The 16,868-nt window shown below is 50.2% G+C and overlaps 1 protein-coding gene and 1 long non-coding RNA gene across 2 annotated transcripts; one reads left to right on the top strand and one right to left on the bottom strand.

Moving 5' to 3' along the window:
* Positions 1-2,843: 2,843 nt before the first annotated feature.
* LOC130541636 (uncharacterized) lies at positions 2,844-5,922 on the bottom strand. The gene is made up of 4 exons (XR_008955719.2): positions 5,869-5,922; positions 5,419-5,740; positions 5,247-5,327; positions 2,844-3,944 (listed from the first exon to the last, which is right to left on the bottom strand). It is a non-coding gene; the product is annotated as an uncharacterized LOC130541636 (long non-coding RNA).
* A 426-nt stretch (positions 5,923-6,348) lies between these two features.
* On the top strand, positions 6,349-16,198 carry TBXT (T-box transcription factor T). Its single transcript, XM_008973627.5, has 8 exons — positions 6,349-6,634; positions 7,164-7,428; positions 8,178-8,312; positions 9,157-9,218; positions 9,352-9,413; positions 11,255-11,431; positions 12,912-13,041; positions 15,289-16,198. The coding sequence occupies exons 1-8, from the start codon at positions 6,429-6,431 to the stop codon at positions 15,560-15,562; spliced, it is 1,311 nt and encodes a 436-aa protein (XP_008971875.1). The 5' UTR covers positions 6,349-6,428; the 3' UTR covers positions 15,563-16,198.
* Positions 16,199-16,868: the final 670 nt, after the last annotated feature.

Here is a 16,868-nt window from a genome sequence, read left to right as displayed (position 1 = left end):
CCACTAGCCTTCAATAGTCCTTTCAAAGTATTCTTATAATTCAATCACTTTTTTTTGGTTCATTGTCTTTGCCTACAGTATTGATGGGAATTTCTATAGGAACCCTCTAAAGTGCTCCATTTCCAGAATTATTGCAAGTCTCTTCTGGAGTTCTTCCTGCTTGTTCCCTTGAGGGTATTGCAATCCCATCCATTTCCGCCCCTGTTTGATCTCATCTCCTCCTAGTTTATGTTCCCTCACCACATACTCAGCACTTGGTCTCACCTAACATTTCCTGCCAGGCTTTACCCCTCCTGCCGTGACATCTCACTTGTTCTTATTAAATAGGCGATTGTGACTTTTGAGTCTCTACTGTCATTCAGATTAGACTGTCTTTCTCTCAGTTTATTGATCTCAAGTTTGCTCCATATTCGGACACTTTATAAACCTCGTAGGCTCTCCTTCCTCATGTGCCCAGGGGCTCTGTAGGTCCTGCAGCGCCACTCGGCCTTCCTGAGTACCCTTGTTCTTCAACAGGAAGCGCTACCTCCCTGGACTCTCTGGTGCCAAGCCCCACCCCTCTCCTCTCCCCAGCGGCCTCTGGGGAGCTCCTGCTGGTTTCTCCCACCCCTGCTTCCTCCGGCAAGTGTCAGGCCCTGGTGCAGAGCTCAGAGCCTGCCTGCCCTGCGGATCCCTTCAAAACAGTGATCACAGCATGTTCTGATTAGGGACATCATGTCAACCTTTCCTGCTAAATGGTGATTATGGAAGTTGGAGCTGGTCCAGCCAGAGTATGTGTGTGTGTACGTCTACCTGCATTTATTTCCAACATTCTTTTCTGCCAGATATTTTATTCAGGGCCAAAATAGGATTTTTCAAAATTAGTTGTAGAGGAGGGAGAAAGAACATTTCCAGTAGTATGACATACACAGGTATATAAATATGAATTAAACGATTGCGTGGGGGTCCCCAGTCATGATTACTGGAGTCATTTTCAGCCTGCAAGCATGTTCCTGCCCCCTCATTTTCAAGCCTCCCTTGGAATAGCTCACTTGTAGTAATTCTTAAGGTCTCATTTAATACACAATTTTCACAGGAAACCCTTCCTTTACTCTCTCCAAAACACCTGACTATTTGAATCAATGAGCGGGTTACTAGAGAAGGGCCCTTGGAGTTTCAGAGGCATCCTGCATTTTAGTAAATGTGAAGGATTGATGTTTTGTTCATGATGAAAGTGCTCAGCAGCATATGTCCAGTGGATCTGAGGACAGTGCTACTGCCGTTTCTTAGATAGACATGCTACTGCATTTCCGTGTTGCCAACGCAGCCACTCAGCAAAGGCCTGCTGAGTCCCTGCCACCAGTCAAGGGCTGGTTTCACCCTGAATAAGGCAGGCCCCACACCTCTGTCTTCCCAAGGTGGCTATGAAAGGGGCATCCATCCAGGGCCCCTGAGAGTGCAGCCCTGCAGAAGGCATGCTGGGCAGTCACCCCTATGTAAGAGGGGGAGGAAGGAAAAGAAAAGACCGTGGAGACTCCCAGAAAAGGCTGAAAGGGAAGCGGGGAGAGCGATTATTCAGAAGACACAGAGGAAAAGCAGCCTTGGGAAAAAATAAACCATAAGCACCAGAAGATGCAGAGAACCGTGGCTTCTAAGAAGCAGAAACAGGACATTAAGGAGCAAAAAGGCTGCTCTAGAAGGCCATGGAATAAGATGACAAGGGACGTGGAGGAAATAAGGATTACCAGAAAACTGAGGCTACAACAGAGAAATAAAATCTGCATTGGAGGCAGTAAAAACCAAAAGTGACATGGAGGGAAATTGACAGAGTGGTGTGGAAAAAACATTTCACAAGCCATTTAATATATGCAGAAAGATCTAAGAGCTGAAACAACACAGGGGGAGGAGGCGGGAGAATAGGCACGGATCCTCAGATTTGGAAGTACAGATAACCCCTGAAGTGGAAACAGTACTCACCATCATACCAATCAGAACTAAAGAGACTTGTTGAGTTGGAAGGGGCTTTCCCTGCATGCCAAGCAAAATCAGCAGATTCCCACTGAAACTATCGCCAAGAAACTTATCATCCACAAGGCATTGAAAAAATTAAGTATCCGGGCAGAAAAACTCAAGCTACCCTTCTCTACCGAGGAAGAGATCAAAATCCAGCAGCCCGATTTCTCCTCTGGAAACTTGAATTCCAAAGAGATAGGAGCTGAAGCACTAGAGTTTTAAGGAGAAAGGTTTGGGATTGTCACATTCCCAAACATTCAACTGGGCAGGTTGGTTTGTTGTTAATCTGTGAACTCCTGTCACTAAAACAACCACACACTGTCATGTGTGACAAAGCCCACTGACTCCAAAAAAATAGCTTGGATGGGATCAGGTTTTGAGACGCAGCCTGAGGCTGACAGTAGTCCCTGCGTCCACCCCACATGGCCGCAGCCTCCCTGCAGATCAGGGAGCACATCACGAAGCCTTCTCCCTAGAGCAGCAGGGAGGGGCCGGCTGTGCACAGGGTGGGATCCTTGTCCTGAGAGGAAGACTTTAAAAAACCAAGTCTCTGTTCTTTCCCACAAAACCACAACCACCCCAAACAACCCAATGGGCTTTAAAATTTTTTCAATGGTAAAGAGTCTAAAGAATTATGTTACACACCTTTTAAAGCAATAACAAAAGCCATTGGGTTTCTTTTAATGGGAAAGACAAATAAACCAATTGGTGGCAGAATTATTGGCCATGAAACATGGCTGTCATCTCTAATGTAGAACTTGTGACTGTTTGCGTTCAGTCCGCTTAGTCAGTGTGGGAGAAGGAGCTCATGAGAAGAACAAAATGAAAAAAAGACGAGGAACACCCCAAAATATGAACATTGCTTAGTGCTTGAGGTTAGCATTTATATACATAGAGAGAGATAAACATACAGCCAGCCCTCCATAGCCACAGGTTCCATATCCGTGGTTGGTTGAATTGATAGAAAACATTCCAAACTCCCTCTCCCCAATAATCAAAGAATAAAAATTATACAAATAAAAAACAATACAGTATAACTACTATTTGCATAGTGTTTACATTGTATTAGGCATTATAAGTAATCCAGAAGTGATTTATAGTTCATGGAGGAAGTCCATAGGTTATATGCAAATACCATGCCAAGGGACTAGGGCATCCCTGGATTCTACCATCTTTGTAGGTCCTGGAACCAATGCCCCACAGATACTGTGGGTGATTGTTTTACATATATATGAAGACAGATACATATATCATATTTATACAAGGAGTACATATATAATCAGAAAAGAAATTCATTTGTTTTTCTTGCAGAAAGAGAGGGACTAGAGTGTGGGGTAAGAGTCACGCAAGGCTGTCCTCCACCCCTCCTTTAGCCTGTTACAGCTTCATTGTTGCCTGCTTCTAAAGATAAATGGCTTTGCTTTTTCAGAAGGCATTGGGCCCAGGAAAACTGCCTCTCTGGGAGTCGAGTCGGGTGTGTGTGTGTGTTTTCTTATAAAATGTTTCAAGCATGTTTTCGGTGGGACAGTTGCATCCTGAGGCCCAGCCATAAGGCTTTGTCTTGTTTTTCTCTGAATGGCTGGGCTTGCCAAGGAGAGATAGACCCTGGGAGCGAAACAGCTGGCGGTGCCTCAGCCCCTCTTTCCTCCCAAGGAAGCGCATTGTTTTTAACTGGGAATTCTTTATAGCCGGGCTGGAGGAAGTTTTGGCTGTAAACTGTCATGCACTGCAGCCTTCGCTGAAAAGGCGGAGGGAGTGGGCCTGGTCCTGGGAACCGAGGAACAAAGATCAGAAAATCAGCCACAGAAAGGGGAGGAAAAATAAACGTTAGAAAGTGAAGACAGGTGACACTACACAGTGCTGGCCAAAGTCGGTGACTTCCAACCTCTACCTCCTCCGACTTGGGTGGTTCAATTCCTGGGTCGTACTCTTCAATGCTTCAGACATTCTCTCTGGAGAGTAGAAATTTTATTACGCATGTTAGAAACGGAATATTCTTTCGTGCTGAAGTTGTATTCTTATTTGGCCGTGCCCCTCCTGTTCGGAACAGTTTTAGAGCGATCTGTTAAACCCTCCAGTCTTCTTTGGCGCTTCCCGACTGTGGGAAAAGCGGCCGCGACGCCGTCCGAGCGCAGGGCAGGGATCCAGCCTTCGGGATTCCTTTGCCCTGAAGCCGCAGGAGAGGTTTCGCTCTCGTGCCTGGGGTTCCGAGGCCCTCAATTGCCTGGGACCCACCCTCGTTCCTCCTTCACCTCCCCTCCACTTTTCCCTTTTATCTTATCCTCGGGTGGCCTTGGGCCAAAGCGATGACCTCTTAGACATTTTAATACCCGGAGTAAGGAGAGTAACACGCACCACGCTCTCCCCCAAAGCCCAGGGCCCGATGAGCCAGTGAAGGCGTGTCAGGAGGGTCCGGCGTCAGGAGCAAATGAGGTCCTTTTGGTGCCTCTTTCTAGAAGGAAACTTCCCCACCTCGGGTCAGCCCCCTGGGAATATCCATGCATCCCAGACATCAAAAGACACTGAGAAATGCGGACCGGGACTAGACGCCCCGGCTTCCTGACTCGTCGGTGTAAGTTGGAGAAGGGAGAGAAGGAGCCCTGTGCCCCACGGGCGGCAGGCACCCTTCCCCGGGACTGGCTCCTGGCAGCCCTCCACATACCGCGAGGCGGGTCGATCCCTCGAGTCCCGGGCGGGGATCCCTCCTTCGGCTTCCCCAGCAATTCCCGACCCCGGAGCGAGCCCGGCTGGGCGAGGGGCGAGGAGCAGGGGGCAGGGGGCAGGGGAGACTTAGCGCGGGGCGCAGGTACCATGTCCGCGGGAAAGTCCCCTTGCTAGGGCGCAAGACTCCTCTGAACTCGCTGCCCCACCCGATGCGCAGGCTTTCTCTAGAGGGGCTGGGGCTGGGGTGCCCGCTCAGGAGACCGGGAAACAGAGGCTGCTACCCGAGGCAGGCCCTCGTCCAGCGAATGGGCGAGGTGTGCAGAAGCGCAAAGCCAGGCCTTGGAAGGGGGAGCTTCTGCCTCCTTCCCCCTTCCTGGGCTCCCGTTTTAGGAGGAATATTACTGTTTAAAGAGACCCCACTGAACTATTTCCTGCTCATTGTCACCTCTCCTTCGCTCTCGTCGCGTAAGTTCTCACCGAAAGGTAATAAAACAACCGCTGCCGACACCGCTTGGCGCTGGGCCGGGCGGGGAAAGCGCCCCGAGTCCCGCTAGTCCGGGACCACCCCGCCAGCCCCGACCTTCTCCCACCTTCCGCGAAAGCAATGACACAGCAGAAACCACGCACACGCCTGGCACACTCGATGCGCGCGCTGACCTCGGCATCAAGTCCTGTTTTTATAAGAGAGCGAGGAGGACACTTCCCAGAAGGGGTTGTTTTGCTTTTGCTTATTTCCGTCCATTTCCCTCTCTGCGCGCGGACCTTCCTTTTCCAGATGGTGAGAGCCGCGGGGACACCCGACGCCGGGGCAGGCTGATCCACGATCCTGGGTGTTCGTAACGCCGCCTGGGGCTCCGTGGGCGAGGGACGTGTGGGGACAGGTGCACCGGAAACTGCCAGACTGGAGAGTTGAGGCATCGGAGGCGCGAGAACAGCACTACTACTGCGGCGAGACGAGCGCGGCGCATCCCAAAGCCCGGCCAAATGCGCTGGTCCCTGGGAGGGGAGGGAGGCGCGCCTGGAGCGGGGACAGGTGAGGCCGCGGGAACGTTCCAGCCTGGCTCGGCTGCGGGATCCGGGCGCGCTGGAAAAGCGAGCAGGACCCCGCGCGGGGGAATCAGGGAGCATCGCAGGCTGCCGGGCAGCCCCTCGCGGAAGTGCGGGCTGGGGCGGGCTGGGGCGGGCTGGGGCAGGCCGGGGCGTCCAGCTTACCTTCCTCCGGGGCTTGCCCCGCCGCTTTGATGGAGGTGCAAACATTTGGAGAAGGGCGGGGGTGTAGGGGCTGGGCCGGGGCTCGCAGGGCTGGGGCCCAGGATTTACATGAAACAGGCGTGCGGGAGCCCATTGTTGGCCCCCGGCCTCCCAGACCCGCCCGGCTGGGTCTGATATGGCCGCTCTCGGCCAATGGGAGGCTGCCCGGCACTTCAAAGCGTGCGCAGCCCAATCCGCCGAGCACCCCCAGCGCTGCCGCCGCGGCTCTATTTATGGGGAGGGCACTGAATTTCGGTCCCCAGAGACCTACACTAGTAGAGCCTTGGGGAGTTCAAGTGGAATAACTTCTCCCCACCCCTCTGCCCCCGTCTCCTCCCCCCAAGTCTTGGTCCGCGCCCTCCTCCCGGGTCTGTGCCGGGACCCGGGACCCGGGAGCCGTCGCAGGTCTCGGTCCAAGGGGCCCCTTTTCTCGGAAGGGCGGCGGCCAAGAGCGGGGAAGGTGGATCTCAGGTAGCGAGTCTGGGCTTCGGGGACGGCGGGGAGGGGAGCCGGACGGGAGGATGAGTTCCCCTGGCACCGAGAGCGCGGGAAAGAGCCTGCAGTACCGAGTGGACCACCTGCTGAGCGCCGTGGAGAATGAGCTGCAGGCGGGCAGCGAGAAGGGCGACCCCACAGAGCGCGAACTGCGCGTGGGCCTGGAGGAGAGCGAGCTGTGGCTGCGCTTCAAGGAGCTCACCAATGAGATGATCGTGACCAAGAACGGCAGGTGGGTGCGCGTCCGGAGCCCGCGCGCGCCGCGCTCTCCAGCGCCTGGGCAGCCTGGGGGACCTGGCAAGTTCCCGGAGGTCGAACCCTTTTTCTCCTGGAGGAGGGCTTTGTGTTTGTTCCCGCTCTGGTTAACTCCCTCGAGTGCATTTCTACAAGCCCCTCTTCTGGGGCTTTCTCCGCGGAAGCTTGGGGAGGAGGAGCGCGCACTCCGGTGTCCCGACCTCGGAGGCATCCCGGGACCCGCGAGGCGCGCCCTGGTCCCCGCCTGTCCCCGCGGGATGTGGCCTCCTGCACTGAAACCCTTCGCCAGGTCCTCTCCTCCCCGCCCTCCCGAGGCCGTGGAGATGGTGAGGAGGCCACCTGGACCTGGCAGGGCTCGGGGAAGGGGGAGCTTGGGAGTCACCCTCGGACGTTCTCCAGGGGGCTCCTCTGTGCCCCGAAATAACTGAGGCCTCTGTGCCCAGCTTCTGCCTCCGGCCTACCTGGTCAGTGTCGGGGTCCTCCTGCGCCCGCCCCGTGTTTTCCAGGAGGATGTTTCCGGTGCTGAAGGTGAACGTGTCTGGCCTGGACCCCAACGCCATGTACTCCTTCCTGCTGGACTTCGTGGCGGCGGACAACCACCGCTGGAAGTACGTGAACGGGGAATGGGTGCCGGGGGGCAAGCCGGAGCCGCAGGCGCCCAGCTGCGTCTACATCCACCCCGACTCGCCCAACTTCGGGGCCCACTGGATGAAGGCTCCCGTCTCCTTCAGCAAAGTCAAGCTCACCAACAAGCTCAACGGAGGGGGCCAGGTAGGTGTGAGAAGCCCGCCAGGTCTGGGACCAGCGAGGAGGGGCCGCGCTGCGCCTTCTGCACGGGGGTTGTGGGAAGGGACGCTGCTCGAACGGGAGGCGACGTCTGCCCTGGAGAAACGGCCACAGCCTTCTCTAATAAGGCCTTTAGCGCTGTTTATACTAAGCTGATAACATCCACGCCTGGCGAACGGGGAGCGGGAGCACTCCCCTTTGAAGGACTGGAGCTTTGGGGGAACTTCCGTGTCTAGCCCTAAACTCTCCTGGGGGTGGAAAAGATATCAGCCTTGATGGCAAAGTCGCATTTAAATTTAAACATGCGCCACAGTACTTACTGCGTGGAGTCGGAACAAACTTGTAAAGTCGTGCTTTTCTAAAGAACATTCTTTAGTCGGGGATTGTTCCTGGAAGACCCCAGGTTAGGCAAGTTGCAAACAAGCTCAGTCTTTTAAAAATGTCCATAGCCTTCCTGAAAGCCTTAGTACTTTATTCCACCAGGTGAAAGGATTTTGTGATGAGCATTCATTGCTTTTAATGGTGTGTAGCATCTCACATCCCTTTTCCAAACAAGCTGTGGGAATAGCACATATAAACCGCAGAGAAGCCTCCCCTGGTGGAACCCCACTTCCCTCAACAGCAGAGACACTTTCTTGGGATCCAGAGGACTTTCTGCATCCTGGAGAAATGGATGTTTTGCTGTTTTAACGCAGGCCGTTCAGTGCCACCAATCCTGTATCTGTCTCCCTCAGATCATGCTGAACTCCTTGCATAAGTATGAGCCTCGAATCCACATAGTGAGAGTTGGGGGTCCACAGCGCATGATCACCAGCCACTGCTTCCCTGAGACCCAGTTCATAGCGGTGACTGCTTATCAGAACGAGGAGGTGAGAAGGACAGAGGCGGATCGCTTTCCCGGTGTGCTGCGGTGTGGTGTGCTGCTCCGTGGAGACTCTGGAGGAGCGGGGAGACGCGCTAACCCGCACTGAGAGGAAGGCTTCCTGCCCTTTCAAATAATATTCCGGAACTTGAAATGGAAGCACAGGAGAGAACTGTTTAAATTAAGTCCCCATTCAAATATTTTCCCCTTGAATTCTCCATACAAGTGTTTAAAACTAGAAACAACTTCTCAATGCTCAAAATGAAAAGATCCAAAAAGCATTCAGGTTAAATGGTGTGAGAATTTCTTGAGAACAAGACTTGAGTGACAGAGGGGCATGTCCTTCCTTGGAAATCTTCCCCAAAGGGTGGGGGGGCAACCCCTCAAATCTCTGCAGTGTGAAGACTCAACTAGATACAAGCTACTGCATAGGTGCCTGTAAATCTATGCCTAAGCCCAACCCCAAAGTACTGCAAATTCAACATTAGTTGGATACCTTGTTGGTGTTGACGTTGACCGAAAACTAGAACTTCCAGGTCTCTATTTCCTAAGCAGCCCCAGCCTGTGTTTTCAGCCATTTCTGATTTATACACATGGAACATTGTTAGTAGTAGGTTAAATTTATTGTGAATCCCACTCAGAACATTGACATTGAAAATTTTTCATAAGCATGCTACTCTGTACAATTACTCAGCTATTTTCAGTTCCAAATAGAAAACTGTATGTGGAAAGAAGTCTGATTATATTTGAATATTTAAAAGTGGTACTGGCATTTCTCAATTTCTTGGTGCCAAATTAAATCCCCTGGCTAATAGGGAATATACTAGTAAATGCAATTTCTTGTTTTTCAGATCACAGCTCTTAAAATTAAGTACAATCCATTTGCAAAAGCTTTCCTTGATGCAAAGGAAAGGTGAGAGAATTCTAACTATAAATACCCTTGGGCAAAGAAGTATGCAGAAAGATGAAATATTGCTGCACATACTCTTTTCTGAATTTCCTTATGTTTGAAAATTCGATATACTATTTTTTTTTCATTTTGATAGAAGTGATCACAAAGAGATGATGGAGGAACCCGGAGACAGCCAGCAACCTGGGTACTCCCAATGTACGGTTTGTTGCACTCTGTCATGTCATTCTGCGTCATCGGGACTAGACTTGCTGAGAGCTGGGAAGTGGAGATGGAGAAGACAAGGGTGTTTCTGGGTGTGCCTGGGATGTAAGATTGCCTTTTTGCCATGCGAGGCTCTTGGCCCTGTGATGTTGAAGCTGTGTTGCCCATCTAACCTCTGCTCTAATCGGGGCTGTGGATACTCTCCTGGGTGCTTTTGTTTTGCCGTGAGGCAGCTGCCACCATGCCTGGGGTGGATCATTGAGACCTAGCTGGGTGTTTGGACTCTCCTGTATTAGGCAACAGGAGAATCTAGCTCATTACATCCTCTTTGAGGCTTTCATTAATGGTTGAAGAGCCATCTTTCCAATGATGCTTAGGAACAAAATTTTTCCTTAGCCCTGTGGTTCTAGGAATGTCTCACCAGCTCCTGTGGCTCTGAGGATGAGAGAGTTGGATTTAAGTCTAGCTCCCTCTAGGACTTTCAGGAGTCAGAGTGCAGGATAGAGGATTATACAGCAGCATTTGTTGGGAGAAACGCTCTCTCTCATCCTGGTCCGTCCTCTCCACCCGGGGAAGGGACTTGGAGATATTAAACAATGAACGCGGTAGCACTGGCTGGTCAAGAGGCTGGATGAATCAACAGGGCACACTCCTCCTTACACAGGCATTTTCTATTCTGTAGATTTTTCATCATTTCCTAGGCTGATTGAACAACCAGAAGGGGAGTCACTTGAGTAGAGTGAGCCACTGCTCTGGCCAGGGCCGGCTGGGCAGCGAGGGCACATCTGCACCCTTCCTTCCAGTGCTGCCTGGAGAATTGTTAGTAGTTTGGAAATTGAAGCCACAGTAGTTGTCCCACTAGGGGTTGCTTTTTCTCAATCAAAACAACAAAGCTTGAAGAGTGTAGAAGAGGACGGGCACGGTGGCTCACGCCTGTAATCCCAACACTTTGGGAGGCCAAGTTGGATGGATCATTTGAGGTCAGGGAGTTAGAGACCAGCCTGGCCAATATGGTGAAACCTCATCTCTTCTAAAAATACAAAAATTGTCAGGCATGATGGTGGGCGCCTGTAATCCCAGCTACTTGGGAGGCTGAGGCATGAGAATCCCTTGAACCTGAGAGGCGGAGATTGCAATAAGCCAAGATCACACCACTGCATTCCAGCCTGGGTGACAGAATGAAACTCCCAGTCTCAGAGGAGAAAAAAATGCGTGGACAAGAAATTGTAGTTTTAGAGGAAGGAAGGGGAGCCTTGGAAGAACTTTCTGATTCTCCTGGGGAGAATGGGGGGAGCTTAAACCAGAAGAGTGAGCAGAAAAGGGGTCTACCCCCAGCTAGGAAGGCAGCTCCCGTCTCTGTGGGTGGCAGGAGGAGAAGGGGAGGGCACCCTTGTCTAAGCACCACCCCACCTCTCTCACCTGCTCTCTGCCTGTGGTTACATTGTATTCATGCTCAGTGGAGGAAAGCTCACCTGCCTTGGGGAATAGTAGATCTCAAAGCAATCCAGAGGATTCTCAGGAGGAAACAGCTTAGGTTGCCTGAGGCCAGGCTCCTGGGTTTACTCAGGTACACACAGGATTGGAAGCCTTGGGTTACCTGTGGTAGTGAGTGTGGGGCTGATGGCCTCAGATGTCTTGTGAGGCAGACTGTGTCCTAAGTATGAGACACTCAGGGTGCTTCCTCCATCAGGGGCCCCTGAGGGGAAGGTGGGAAGTCACTGGCCTGGGCTCTGCTCTCTGGAGTGATGGAGGGAGAGTCCCTGGCCTGGGCTCTGCTCTCTGGAGTGATGGAGGGAGCACTAATGCAGGTTACTCAGCACTCTCTTTTCTCACAGCAGGGGGGTGGCTTCTTCCTGGAACCAGCACCCTGTGTCCACCTGCAAATCCTCATCCTCAGTTTGGAGGTGCCCTCTCCCTCCCCTCCACGCACGGCTGTGACAGGTACCCAGCCCTGAGGAGCCACCGGTCCTCACCCTACCCCAGCCCCTATGCTCATCGGAACAATTCTCCAAGTGAGTCCTCAGCCTCATTCTGCCAGGGGTTGGTGGGTGGCTGCAAGACCACTTTGGGAAAGGCATTCTGCAGGGGTCTAGAATCTAAAAAAATGGAGACGGTTTTCTGGAACACATACCCAAGCCCAGTTTTTTAGTAGCTCAAGAGAAGATCTTCAATTTATGTCTCCGCCACTGCCGCCGCTGGCGGAACAACCACGGACACCCAGATCAGAGGCTTGCATCCTTGCACGGGCCTCAGAGCTGCTGCTCCAGGTTTTGAAAATGACAGATTCCTGGGCCTCTCCACAGAACCATGGTCGATCCTTAGGAGGAGAGCCCAGGTTTGAGTCTTTTATGAACCTCTCTAAAGTGACAATGATGGGCAGCCAGGCTCAAGAATTACTGACTACACCAGTGATTCTCCAAATACGGTGCCCAGGCCAGAGCCTCAGCACCACCCGAGAGTGGGCACAGTCTCAGGCCCCACCCCAGACTGACAGGCAGCAGCTCTTGGTGGGGCCCGGCAATGTGTGCTTTTTTTTGAGACGGAGTCTCGCTCTGTCGCCCAGACTGGAGTGCAGTGGCACGATCTCGGCTCACTGCAAGCTCCGCCTCTCGGGTTCACGCCATTTTCCTGCCTCAGCCTCCCAAGGAGCTGAGACTACAGGTGCCTGCCACCAGGCCTGGCTAATTTTTTTGTATTTTTAGTAGAGACGGGGTTTCACCGTGTTAGCCAGGATGGTCTCGATCTCCTGACCTCGTGATCCACCCGCCTCGGCCTCCCAAAGTGCTGGGATTACAGGCGTGAGCCACCGCTCCTGGCCAGTGTGCTTTTAAAAGCCTTCCAGGCCATTCCGATGCATGCTCCAATATTAGGACCACTGGGATAGACCATAAAGATCCCCTGGCCTAACTCTCTCTATAACACTGTATATGTCTAGACTTAATTTTGTCTGGCTCCAAAAGAAGGAAAATAGCTCAAGAACACCATAAAACAATTAAGCAATTAAAGTTGATTTGAAATGAAAGGACCTTATTGGGTTAGGACGTCACTGGGACTTGTTCAACCAGAGGCTAGACTCTGAGGCAGGAAGATCTTATTTCTAATTTTGCCTGGAGTAATGGTTTCTATCGCCCATTCTTATGAAATAATCACTGGTAAAAAGGCAGGGTAAAGTTATATTTATTTTTAAAGATAAGTAATTCCAAGTCAGTGATTGTAAGTAAGATTCAATGTCTACAGGGCATCTACTGATAATGATGATAAGGGAAAAAGCTTGGGTTTACCAGGGTATGTTTTCAAATACATACATTTGGCAATAAATCTTTCCCCTGATAACCACGTAAATAGATTAATGGATTGTTTTCTACAGTTAATATCCCATGTACATTTTGTTTTCAGTGTTACGTAGCTTCAGTTATTGGTGATATTTCACTGTACTTTGTTGTTCTTGGAAGACACCATCTATAATTGCACTTTGTTACCTTCCCCCCTTAGCCTATTCTGACAACTCACCTGCATGTTTATCCATGCTGCAATCCCATGACAATTGGTCCAGCCTTGGAATGCCTGCCCATCCCAGCATGCTCCCCGTGAGCCACAACGCCAGCCCACCTACCAGCTCCAGGTAATGTATGTCCAGGACGTGGTGCAAAGCATCCTGGGAGCTCTGCCTGTGACTTCACGCTGTTTCCATTCCTATAGGCCCTTAGTCCTTATTCTCCTCGGTCCCTGTGGGTGGTTGGGTCTTTATTTAGAATTCTTTATTAGCCAGCTATGCCCAGGGATTGCAGGTGACATGACTGCCGAGTTCCTGTTTGCAGTCTGTTTGCTGGAAGGACTGGGCTCCTTTACAACCCAGGTGTGGAATGGGAGCTGCGCTATCCCGTCCCTGAATGAAACCATAGTCCCCATCCTGGTTCTGCCACTTACTGGTTCACGTGATGGACAAGTCTTTTAGCCTCTCTGGGCCTCAGTTTCCTCACATATAAAAGGAAGGTGGTAAAAAAATAACCCAGCCTCGGCCTGTCTCCTACAGGGTTGTTGGGGTCAGTAGGTAGAGCTTAAAGAGATCGTTTCGGAACCTTTTCCAACAAAAGCTAGTAAATGAAGGAAATGAATTTATTGGCTTTTCTATGGATACAGGCTCGAAGTCTTTAATATATGTGCTAGGTAACTGGTAAACAATGATGACTATTTTGTTACCAACTTGCAAGTTATGCAGAGGGAGAAAGGCTTACAAATTAAGCAGGCTGGTAAATGTCTTACATTTCTTCATAGGATGAATATAAAAACCTAAAATACCAAAGCTAGAAGTCAACTCTCACTTTCTAGGGAGGAAGGAGGGCCAGAGATATTAAATGATTGGACCAGCTCACAGCAGAGTGAGCCTGGAATTAAGTGATCTTGACCTCAAAGGCAATGCACTTCATTTTCTAGAATACCAAAATATGCCTGCGATCTTAATTCTTGTCTAGAAAACAGTTCCTTCATAATAAGAATTCAATTGCTTGCGGTTAGAAACAGAGCAACAATGCGTAAACAAGCGAAGCTTTCAGGGGCTCCAAGAGCATCGCCCCAGAAGCCTGCACTGATCAGATGACCTGCACACTGCAAGCTGTTGACAGAGGCCCCACCCGAGGGTCTCAGTGTGGCTCTAATTGGGCATCTTAGAACCTGAAGCTTTCATTTGTAAAATGGCATAAAAATCTGCCTTGATTAACTCAGACTTGTTTAAAACAGCATGGTGATACAACATAAGGTCTCATTATTCACTTATAGAAAGACAAGGTTATTTCCCAAAATAAAATCTTACCATAATTGAATGCTATCCACTTCCATGTGCTTAGACTGGAGAATTCAATAGTCATTTCCACCTTCCTCATTTTATGCCTTGAGAAACACAGCCTATAAGTAGTCTCAGGCAAAGTGTAATGTGACACAGCTAGGTAAAGGCGGAACTGGGAATGCCTTCCTAGTCTGACTGCCAGGTGCTTTTCTTGCTGCTGGGCACCATGCTAGCACACCTATGTACTGAACAGGACAAAGTGCAGGGAATTGTGTCTGTACTGGAGTTACTCTAAGGAATGTCTGCTGCTTAGCGTTTGAGGAGAGGCTGGTCTCCATCGTGAGAATCACTGCGGTGGTGGGGGTGGGATGTGCTAGATAAAAACACGTGCACTTAAGCCCATCCTCAGTAACTTTTGATTGAGACTATCTGAAAAGTTTTATTCTGAATGAGAGTGCAAAACTACTGGTCTGAGTCTTTCTTTTCTGTTTTGTTTGTTTGTTTGACGGAGTTTCACTCTTGTTGCCCAGACTGGAGTGCAATGGTGCAATCCCAGCTCACTGCAACATCTGCCTCCCGGGTTCAAGCGATTCTCCTGCCTCAGCCTCCCAAGTCGCTGGGATTACAGGCATGTGCCACCATGCCCAGCCAATTTTTTGTATTTAGTAGAGACGGGGTTTCACCATGTTAGTCAGGCTGGTCTTGAACTCCTGACCTCAGGTGATCCACCTGCCTTGGCCTCCCAAAGTACTGGGATTACAGGCATCACCCACTGCGGCTGGCCTGGTATGAGTCTTTCGTAGTGAAACTTAACAGCGCTCTTTCATGAGCTCTGAATATGTGAATAATCTTTTCAGTCATCTTCCTGATGATTTTGTTTCTTATTAATAGATACGACAATAACTTCTATACATCACAGAATGTGCTTGTGAGTCCTTTAATAATTTGGAGAAAATGACCTGTTTGAAAGAAGAAAACTGTCATATTACACAGTCACTCCGAATGGGATTTCTGGTGTGTTTTTCCATCCTTAGCTGGCCTGCAGCCCCTGCCCAGGCCCTGCTCACTGGTGTCTTTCTGTTGCAGTCAGTACCCCAGCCTGTGGTCTGTGAGCAACGGCGCCGTCACCCCGGGCTCCCAGGCAGCAGCCGTGTCCAACGGGCTGGGGGCCCAGTTCTTCCGGGGCTCCCCCGCGCACTACACACCCCTCACCCATCCGGTCTCGGCGCCCTCTTCCTCGGGATCCCCACTGTACGAAGGGGCGGCCGCGGCCACAGACATCGTGGACAGCCAGTACGACGCCGCAGCCCAAGGCCGCCTCATAGCCTCATGGACACCTGTGTCGCCACCTTCCATGTGAAGCAGCAAGGCCCAGGTCCCGAAAGATGCAGTGACTTTTTGTCGTGGCAGCCAGTGGTGACTGGATTGACCTACTAGGTACCCAGTGGCAGTCTCAGGTTAAGAAGGAAATGCAGTCTCAGTAACTTCCTTTTCAAAGCAGTGGAGGAGCACACGGCACTGTTCCCCAGAGCCCCAGCATCCCTTGCTCACACCTGCAGTAGCGGTGCTGTCCCAGGTGGCTTACAGATGAACCCAACTGTGGAGATGATGCAGTTGGCCCAACCTCACTGACGGTGAAAAAATGTTTGCCAGGGTCCAGAAACTTTTTTTGGTTGATTTCTCATACAGTGTATTGGCAACTTTGGCACACCAGAATTTGTAAACTCCACCAGTCCTACTTTAGTGAGATAAAAAGCACACTCTTAATCTTCTTCCTTGTTGCTTTCAAGTAGTTAGAGTTGAGCTGTTAAGGACAGAATAAAATCATAGTTGAGGACAGCAGGTTTTAGTTGAATTGAAAATTTGACTGCTCTGCCCCCTAGGATGTGTGTATTTTAAGCATATGTAGCTAATCTCTTGTGTTGTTAAACTATAACTGTTTCATATTTTTCTTCTGACAAAGTAGCCAAAGACAATCAGCAGAAAGCATTTTCTGCAAAATAAACGCAATATGCAAAATGTGATTCGTCCAGTTATTAGTGAAGCCCCTCCTTTTGTGAGTATTTACTGTTTATTGTAGCTGGTGGTAAAGACCTTATCCCCAAAAAGCATTTTAATCTATTAAGAACTTTAATATTGTATCTAATTAGTTGCAAAACTGGAAGTGAAATTTGCATAGACTTAGTGCTAATTGCCACAGCAACTTAAAAGATGTTAAGTAATTTTTAAGAGATTTACTCAACATTGAATCATGGATGATGGGGATAAAGACAGAACCTAGAACATACTGACGTCATCAAGATGAATATGGGATGTCCACCCTATTCAAGCTAAAGTACTGTACATAAAATAAATGGATAAAAAGTTATCATTTGTCAATGAAAAGTGTGGTTACCGTAGCACTTTGAACAAAATGGCATTTATAAATATCTTTCCCGCTGCTTTTTCTCAAAAGCAAAACACAACTGCAATGGCGCTGGATTGGGACAATTTCTCCATCTAGTGGCAGAATCCTTAATGTTGACCCTACTTCCAGCTTAGTATTCCAAACCTTGTATTCCTTAGTATTCCAAGTACACCTTAGTATTCCTTAGTATTCGAAGTTACAGGTGGCCAGTAGGTTAGAGCTGGGTTAGTAATGCAGGAGTGTCAAAGCAGCATTATGA

The sequence above is a fragment of the Pan paniscus genome, chromosome 5, assembly GCF_029289425.2.
Source record: "Pan paniscus chromosome 5, NHGRI_mPanPan1-v2.0_pri, whole genome shotgun sequence".
In the NCBI taxonomy this organism is placed as follows: domain Eukaryota; kingdom Metazoa; phylum Chordata; class Mammalia; order Primates; family Hominidae; genus Pan; species Pan paniscus.
Note: the sequence above shows the minus strand (reverse complement) of the source record. Positions and strands in the feature narration are given on the sequence as shown.

Bases quoted from the DNA above. Each gene is read 5' to 3' on its own strand.
- TBXT (XM_008973627.5), top strand. From the start codon at position 6,429: ATGAGTTCCCCTGGCACCGAGAGCGCGGGAAAGAGCCTGCAGTACCGA. The intron at 6,635-7,163 runs GTGGGTGCGCGT...CGTGTTTTCCAG, and splicing joins ATCGTGACCAAGAACGGCAG to GAGGATGTTTCCGGTGCTGA. The intron at 13,042-15,288 runs GTAATGTATGTC...TTTCTGTTGCAG, and splicing joins AGCCCACCTACCAGCTCCAG to TCAGTACCCCAGCCTGTGGT.